Genomic DNA, 9,733 nt, shown 5'->3' with positions numbered 1-9,733 from the left:
TTAAAAATATATATATTTCTGTCAGTCTCCATGAAGTACATTTGAAATGTTTTTTTTGTTTGTTTTTTATAGCAGGCAAAATACTTTTTTTTTTTTTTTTTTGTAGGTTTTTCTCTTTGGAATGTGGATGATGTGTGGAACTGAAGTATTACAGGATAGCTAAGAGGATTTCGCGTGACCGTTAACAGCCTGTTGGTGTTGTTTGGTCTTAATGAAGGAATACATGCACTTGTCGCCTCCCATAAAACGATATGTTGCAACGTTAGCGTCCCAGGGGAGCAACCTAAAGAAAAGACACAACATAAAACGATTAATGCAAATACTTGAGTTTTGTGTACGCTATCTCTCTTAATCCAAGTCTAAGCAAACTGGACTTTGCCAGGCTGTGTTTAGGACAGTGGAGATGCTTACGCCCGTGAGAGGAATGCGAAGTACATTATGCGGGGGATGCAGACCATCTTCTGGTCAGCCAGAATGGCCTTCATTGACTCCTGAACACAGTATAGAGGATCCAGGGGTGGAATCAGGCCTTGGAGTTCCTTCCTGTGAATGAAGACAATGAAGCGTGAACATTAGGAGATTATTTCTGTTGCGCAACAAGACGGACAGACATCCATTGTGCTGTAGAGGAATAGTTTTAAAGGAATAGCAATCAAAAATAAAAAATTCATTCTGAACTCATCCTCATGTTGTTCCACTTCCAAAGCCATTTTTTCTTCTGTGGAATATAAAAATCTTTTGAAGACTGTTCGTACAGCTCATTTCCAAAGCAAGCATATGGTGATCACTGGCTCCCAAAACGACAAAAACGCATCATATTCAGATGTGAAAGCACGTTGCATTAGGTTTGGTGTTATGCTATTTATGTTTATAGTTTTAAGTTAACTAATAATTTGAATTAGCTTTTATTTTTATATCGTCAGCTTTCTTTTTAATTTCAGTTAAATATTTGGTCATTTTGCTGTTTTTGTCGTCTTCTTTTTTTAGTTTTTGCTTTTTTAAATATTACTATTTTGCTTGGTTTATTTTTATTTCAGTTTTTGTTATTTCCGATTAAGTTTTTAATAGTTACTTTTAATAAATTATAATAAACCTGGTTTGACATCAAACACCATGTCCATTCGCTGAAGGCCGTATTAGGCGGCCTTAACTACAATGTACTTAACCATTTGACACAATAAATATGTACATGTTGGTGCATTGTAACTACATTTAAAGGTACACTATGTAACTTTTGGCCCTCTAGCAGTTAAAAACAAAACTGCATGCATTTTGTGGAAGAACATTGTTTTGGTTGTGCTTTGGCAAAAAAAAATTCCTTGAGTTTTAATGATTTATTTCCCGGTTTCTCACCTGATTTGGCATCCAGCAAACATGCCAGTGTTGACGATGTACGGGCAGATCAGGGAGGTTTTCACCCCATCCACACCTTCCTCTGTTAACAAACTATGAGTCAGGGATTCATGGAAACCTACAGCTCCAAATTTACTAGCACAATAGTCCTAAAACAGGAAAGAGAACACGAGCAGTCAGTCAAAAAGCTTTCAATGTCATTGAAGGGTTGCAGACACAACAGTTTTACAACCTTTACAGACTGTATATTTGTTGAACTTACCTCTACACAAGCAGTACTGAACAGACCAAGAGTGCTTGCAACAGTAACAATATGTCCGTGGTTCTTGGCTTTCATCTGTGGCAGAAAGGCTTTTGTCATCTGTCAAAGCAAGAAAACAGTATGTTTAGCCTTGTGAAAAAGAAGTGCACTTAATTGTATAGAATGTGCACTTGTAGAGTTATTCAAATCTTAAAAGTATTTTTTTAAACACTGCACTTGCAGATAGTCTAACTATTTAAAGGTCACTATGTGATAATGTTGATTGAAAAGTTTTACTTTAAAGTACATTTTAATAATGTTGTGTTGTGCTTAAAAGAAGTACACTTATTTTCATGTGTGGACTAACATACTAAAGTGCTTGATTATAATTGTAACTTCAGTGTGTTGTTTGTTAGTGAGTAGGTTCAAATATTTTAAATGTACTAAATTGCAACTTCATCATTACAATTGTGTATTACGCATGTCCATCATTAATTAATTTGATGGTTGTGTTTTGCGATTGGTGGATCTCATGTGAGTGACAGGTTGCCCCGCCCTCAAGCCAGAAAACACATCATCAGTGAAGAGAAGAGATGTTGCTGCAAGAGGGAGAAGTTGTATTTTGATTTCATGGTGACTTTAAATTTGATAAAACTGAATTGTAAGACTTTTTAAGGACCCTTGGAGACCCTGGTAATTCTTCTTTAACAGTTATTCACACAACTTTTGGACGAGTCATCTGCTCAGTCACTGCTGCTGTAGTAATCCGGCCTTTGAGAGTGGTTACAGTTACAGGATAATGCTTGTTAACTGTATCCCTAATAAGTAACTGGAGCTGTTTCTTGCTGCACTGTAAAGAATTATGTGTTGATTTGAGCTGAATGTTTCTCAAGGTGCTGTTGGAGGTAATACGGTCTGCATGTTGCCTGGTGTTAAAACAGCGATGTACATAAAAGCCGCGGGACTTACTGTGCACTTCGACATTTAAGATCTTCCAAAAATTGAGGGTCACCAGACCCTGAGTTTTATTGGGTCGATGACTACACATGATGTCCACAATAAAAAATGTAAAAAGAAAGAAATATCGTTAAAAAAATTTAGAGAAACAGTTTTCAGCGTCGTGTCATGTGATGTAAACATCAAGTAATATATATATATATATACAGATACACATACAGTCAAACCAAAATTTATTCAGACACCTTCAACATTTCTCACATTATCACAGTTTATTCGCTATAGTTTAGAAAATGGTAATAAAATATTACAAGATCTATACAGTATAGTTTCACCAAATCACATTTTACAACATGATCTAGCCTTTTTGTATAAGTCTTAATCGACTTACTGACCTTGACGCACAGTCATGAAGGTCACGATATCACTTCCTGTTTTATGTTGTTTTCTGTAGGTCTCTATGTTGGCCAATCCACATTACTTAGATTTGGCAAATGTTTTTATATATATATATTAACAAGCAGTGAAGCAGTTTAGTTACATTTTTTGTTGTAACATAAAATAAAAGATTGTGCCAAACTCCACCTCTAAAGCTGCACACATATACTGTTGTTTGCCGGATTTTCATTTCAATTGGAAGCGATACATTCAGTAATTTCACATTAAGTCAAAACGTGTCCAGCAGCGCAAATTTCGCAATGGGTCACAAATTGACCCTTTATGTGACCGCACACTCAATCTTTATGATATTCTGGTCTTGGGTCCCTCCTTCAGTGTAAGTATATAGAACATACTTACACTGAACAATTCGTAAGTTGCATTTCTTCAAAACGTAATAATAACAAACTTCTCTAAAGGCTACACATTTGACGTATAATTCATGCTCATGGGGTGAGATTTGCAACTAAAAATAGGGTTAAAGGTGTGTTCAAATGCCTCAGGAAGCATCGTTTCATATTATTGACCGTTTATATAATAACACTTATGCAGAGTTCTGAGCTGCTGTCATGATTACTGACTTGATAATCTGGTTCATAATGTCCTGTTCCTCACTGTACATGTGATTTATGGTCATATGCACAATAAGCCATTTTTTTAAACCTTTTAAATCAAGCAGATTACAGTCACTGCACTTTTCCACTCCAGCTTTAGACTGCAATTCAATATCTCCTTAACTTTCAACAGCATGGAAACATCGCGCACAGTCACCATCAGATGTACTTTGTCAACACAGGAGGCAATAAATGCAGTCTGTCATTCAGACGAGGCGCTCAATCCTCCGGGACATCAATCTTCCTGGAGAGTTCTCAAACACACCTGAACCCGCTATATAAGTTTACTTGAAAATCCCTTACAAAAAGTACACAGGTGGTTCCATAGTTCACTCTAAAAAGACACTCAGGAGACCTGTTACCACAACTTCAATATATTCTAGAGAGTATACTGATTTAATTAAGCCTTTTAAGTTCCAAATATTATTTTGATGTTGACATAATAATGTTGGTCATTACATCAACTTTGTATTGTATTTTAAACTTCCTGTGTTAATTGAGAAAAAAAACAACAACAAGTAAATATGTTGTAGAAATGAAATTGTCTTGATAACTGAATATTTGGCAGTGGATTTCTAGTTGCCAGCATGCTTTGCTAAGCTGAATAAATGTGTTATTGTATATGTTTTTTAGAACAGTGCTGTTATGTTTGACATTTAAAGGAGCTTCTGTTGACATTTCTGTGGTTACCATTGTGCTGAAGAGGTTGTAGGTGGCTTCATAAACATTACATTGATCAAATGAGAAATAATTGTGCTAATGCCATACAAGTAATATGACGTTCTTTAAATGGCCGTGCTATATGAGTAACATTTAGAGTGCGCTAGCTGGCAATTTGATCTGAAATAGATCAGATTAATGAATCCCATTAGAGTTAGTTCACCCACAAATGAAAATTTGAAGCTTCAAAAAGTTAATAAAGAGATTGTAAAATTAATCCATATGAATTGAGTGGTTTAATCCAAATTTTGCTAAACATTTAATTTAGAATAAAACTTTTATTCACATCACCATCACATGAACCAATCAGGTTCATTCTCATGTTACGCAGCACGTTTGAGCTTCTGCAAGAACCAATGAGGTTCATTCTCGAGCCTCAAGCAAGTTCGGTTTTCTGTTTATGTTCGCTGATCAATGTTTATTATGTTAATAAAAACCTAAATTAAATCTGTTCATCTTATAAAGTCACCTGAATCTCTTCAGAAAATGTGGACTCCTTCGGTTAAACCGAGGTCCTGATTCTCTGTGGTCATTAAAAATCAGAGGATATCCTTTGAAAAAAGAACAGGGGTGTATCCTGGCCAAATGTGCCCCTTCCATGTAAAGTGCGTTGAGTGCAAAGAAAAGCGATATATAAATGTAACGGATTATTATTATTAAACCTAAATTCTTATGTATTAGTTTTATGATCTCTTTATGAACTTTTTTTTTTATGAAGCGTCAAAGTGGTAGTTGTGTAGCTGTCAATGGAGGAACAGAAATTTCTCAGATTTTATTAAAAAGATCTTCATTTGTGTTCCAAAGTTTTGAACAAAATGAGGGTGAGCAAATGATGACAGAATTTTTATTTTTGGGCGACCTATCCCTTTAATTATGTTAAAAGTAGTTGAAACAACTTAACTGAGTAATCAAATGAAAAATGTGTTTATGCTGCTACAAATTGCATTTCTAACTTAATTGTAGTTTGTGAACATAATTGCATAATAACATAACATTTGTTTTTAGAATGTAAAACCTCTATTACTATAGAAATTATAATACTTTGTTTTATACCCTGCTACAGAATAATTACCATATTCATATAGCCCTACCATGTTACAGTGTAGCAACAGCAAGGAATTACATTCTAATACAATGGTTCATATCTAAAAACAACACTTACAAAAATATAAATATATATATGATATGGTTTTGTACAGTACGTGCAATGTTTACATTACAAATACTATGGTAAATTGTTTTCAGTCCTATCAAAGTACCACAAATATTTAAGGCACTTAATGAATATGATAGTGGCGTCATGTCTAAAATACATAGCACTACCGTGGTACTATTTGGGCACCCATGATTTAGAAGGTCTTACCCAGAACAGCGCGTGGCAGTTGACCACAAGGGTCCTCTCCAGCAGTTCATCCGGGCACTCCAGCAGCCGCTGCCCCGCAACGACCCCCGCGTTGTTGACCAATATGTTGACGTCGCCCACCTCCTCCCGCACGCGGTCAGCGGTCTGATAGATGCTCTCGCGCTTGGACAGATCCACTGTGTACGCGTGCGCTTTGCGGCCAAGTTCCCTCACTAGCCTGGCCGTGTGCTCGTTGGCTTCAGTGTTGCAGTCCCACAGCACCAGCTCAGCCTCTTCTCTGGCGAACTCCAGCGCGAAGAGCCGCCCGAGGCCTCCGCCAGCGCCCGTGATCAGACACACCTCCCCGGACACTGACTTCAGACGCGGCCGGAGAACAGTGCGAACCACCGCATGGAGGATGGTGTATGTCAGGTCCAAGAGCATCAACACTAGATCTATTATCACTATCATGTTTCCTTTTATTAAAACAATGCCATTCAAATGAACACAACTTCTCCAAGCTCCTGTTGAGCAGATCCTGTAGGCTATGTGACTTGTGCCTGTGGTTTATATAATCTCTGCTGGATTAACTACTGGATTTAAGAGCACCACCAATTGAGATCCTGCTCTGCTCTTTGTTCTTCATATAAAGAGACATTGCTTATTTGTTTGATTAATTAAATCAGCCCATCATTTTCTCAACCTCACCTTTGAGGACTAAATATCAAGTTATTTTTCTTTCTTTCTTTCTTTTTTCTTTCTTTCTTTCTTTCATTCAGGTCTTTTCTATTTTTATTTATGATATATGTTAATTCCCTGCAGTCTACATTTGTTGTGCTACATTTTAATATCTATTTATAATATCAGTAATACAAGTATGCACATAAGTATAACAGTAACAGGGAAAATATCTTTGTTTCTTGGGGACCTTATGAAAGAGCACTGGGACATTTATGCAGTCTGGAGATCAATAAGCTGCCCGGAAAACTGAATCTCTGGTGCTTATACATTGGACTACAGAGTAAATTCAAACGTATGGGAAGGGGCACTGTGCCAGACGATGACAGAAGCCCATAGTATGAGGTTCCCCTAGGGACATTATTCAGAATTACCATGCATACATGTACTTTTCCTCACACATACACATATGAAACCAAATTCATTCACATACTATAATGAAATGCTCACACACATACAAGTGAAATGCTTTTACAAACACAACTGAAACGCTCTCATACATACAACTGAAAATATTACGCTCACACACACAACTGAAATGCTCTTATAATACAACTGAAAATATTACGCTCTCACACACAACTGAAACGCTCACACACAACTGAAATGCTCTCATACATACAACTGAAAATATTACGCTCACACACACACAACTGAAACGCTCACACACAACTGAAATGCTCTCATACATACAAGTGAAATGCTTTTACAAACACAACTGAAACGCTCACACACACACAACTGAAATGCTCTCACACACACAACTGAAATGCTCACACACATACAAGTGAAATGCTTTTACAAACACAACTGAAACGCTCTCACTCACACAACTGAAAAGCATTTCAGTATGTTGTATGCAAACATTTCAGTTGTGTGTGTGAGAGCATTTCAGTTGTGTTTGTAAAAGCATTTCACTTGTATGTGTGTGAGCATTTCACTTGTATGTGTGAGAGCATTTCAGTTGTGTGTGTGAGAGCCTTTCAGTATGTTGAATGCAAGCATTTCAGTTGAAACGGAAGCATATTTCAGTTGAAACGGAAAGTGGTTAAAGTCCCCAGTCCAGGTGGTGGCAGTAGTGCACCCATAGTGCACCTCAAGACGAAGAACCAGAAGCTGTTGAAAGAAAGCACGCTAAACTAGCGCAGTAAAGTTGGCAATAAATTCACAGATTTGAACTTCCCGGGTCAATAACTCGTGAGCTAAACATTGTTACTACACAAATAACACCTCTTTTTAATCGTAGTAATGTAGACAAGCAGCTACAACCTAATTTTCCTCAAAACAAGCTTTCCTTCTCGGTGGACAAAATACATTGAACTTTTTGCGCAGACGGCAGAGAGGCTTTACTACAAAGCAGTCAATAACTTCACTGTCACACACTAGGGCTGGTCCGAATACCATTTTTTGAGCTTCGAAGCTTCGGTAGTAATGAACATCGAATATTCAAAGCTTCGGAGAGAGGGGGCTGAACATATTCTTCTCTCTAATAAAAGCAGGAATCTCTATGTGTCTGTCTGTCCGTTTGCATTTTTATTATTTTGAGAACCGTTCATCCGACTTCACAAGGGAGTGCAGTGTCGCATTTGGTGCAACATAGACACGTGAGACGCCACAGGCGACACGTTCAGAATTAATAAACTACAGAACAGCGCGAGAGGGAAGCGGCGCACCTCACACGGGCAGGGCTTATATGCTCCGAGAACGGACACTGCACTAGTGATATTAAAAACATCTTATTAACCTAATTAAGTTAAATTAAAAATGAGATTAATTTAGATTGATAATAACAGGTAAAAAGCCTAATACATTTTGTTTCTATTATTCTATTTTCCACAATGTCAATGTAAAAGTTTTGAGGAAAATTAGGTTGTAGCTGCTTGTCTACATTACTACGATTAAAAAGAGGTGTTATTTGTGTAGTAACAATGTTTAGCTCACGAGTTATTGACCCGGGAAGTTCAAATCTGTGAATTTATTGCCAACTTTACTGCGCTAGTTTAGCGTGCTTTCTTTCAACAGCTTCTGGTTCTTCGTCTTGAGGTGCACTATGGGTGCACTACTGCCACCACCTGGACTGGGGACTTTAACCACTTTCCGTTTCAACGGAAATATGCTTCCGTTTCAACTGAAATGCTTGCATACAACATACTGAAAGGCTCTCACACACACAACTGAAAGGCTCTCACACACACAACTGAAATGCTTGCATACAACATACTGAAATGCTCTCACACACACAACTGAAATGCTCACACACACACAACTGAAATGCTTGCATACAACATACTGAAATGCTCTCACACACACAACTGAAATGCTTGCATACAACATACTGAAATGCTTTTCAGTTGTGTGAGTGAGAGCGTTTCAGTTGTGTTTGTAAAAGCATTTCACTTGTATGTGTGTGAGCATTTCAGTTGTGTGTGTGAGAGCATTTCAGTTGTGTGTGAGAGCATTTCAGTTGTGTGTGTGTGAGCGTTTCAGTTGATTGTAAAAGCATTTCACTTGTATGTGTGTGCGTAATATTTTCAGTTGTATCTATGAGAGCGTTTCATTTGTGTTTGTAAAAGCATTTCACTTGTATGTATGAAAGCATTTCAGTTGTGTGTGTGAGAGCGTAATATTTTCAGTTGTATTATAAGAGCATTTCAGTTGTGTGTGTGTGAGCGTTTCAGTTGTGTGTGTGAGTGTAATATTTTCAGTTGTATGTATGAGAGCGTTTCAGTTGTGTTTGTAAAAGCATTTCACTTGTATGTGTGTGAGCATTTCATTATAGTATGTGAATGAATTTGGTTTCATATGTGTATGTGAGAGGAAAAGTACATGTATATGCATGGTAATTCTGAATAATGTCCCTAGGGGAACCTCATACCCTGGCCCAGCCATTCGCTGACTGCCAGATGGAACATAGTGATTGTAAGCAGCGATGGCTGGTGGAAACAGTCTCACCAAACATCCCAGTGTGTTTTCTTGCAAAACAGTTGAAGTTAAAGAAAAAGTTTAAGAAAAACAGTTAAGGAAATATCCAAAACAATAACCAAATGATATAATGAGTCCATATAATTCAGAACTATTGTGCACAGCACCAAAGTGCACATGAAAAACATTTCAGAATATAATTTTATATATTCCGCAACGTGTACAGTGTAACACTAACACTGTGAGAAATTAAATAAATATTTCATTTGTTTAGACTCTTTATTTTATACAAATAACTAGTCAAGCTGGATACCAAACAGGAGATGCCAAAAGGTCAGAATTACTAAACACAGAAAAATACAAACGAGAAAAAAAAATATTCTAAATGTGTGAAACTCGATCTGAAGG

At 37.1% G+C, this 9,733-nt stretch overlaps 1 protein-coding gene across 1 annotated transcript; it reads right to left on the bottom strand.

Moving 5' to 3' along the window:
• Positions 1–6,136, bottom strand: LOC309488319 (retinol dehydrogenase 10-like; the record flags this gene model as incomplete). Its single annotated transcript, XM_082156539.1, has 5 exons — positions 1–283; positions 412–543; positions 1,354–1,502; positions 1,616–1,714; positions 5,687–6,136. 5 exons carry the CDS (start codon positions 6,134–6,136, stop codon positions 160–162), a joined length of 954 nt encoding a protein of 317 aa, XP_082012665.1. The 3' UTR covers positions 1–159.
• Between the last annotated feature and the right edge of the window lie 3,597 nt (positions 6,137–9,733).

The sequence above is a fragment of the Leuciscus leuciscus genome (assembly GCF_965113295.1).
Source record: "Leuciscus leuciscus genome assembly, chromosome: 23".
In the NCBI taxonomy this organism is placed as follows: Eukaryota; Metazoa; Chordata; class Actinopteri; order Cypriniformes; family Leuciscidae; genus Leuciscus; species Leuciscus leuciscus.
Note: the sequence above shows the minus strand (reverse complement) of the source record. Positions and strands in the feature narration are given on the sequence as shown.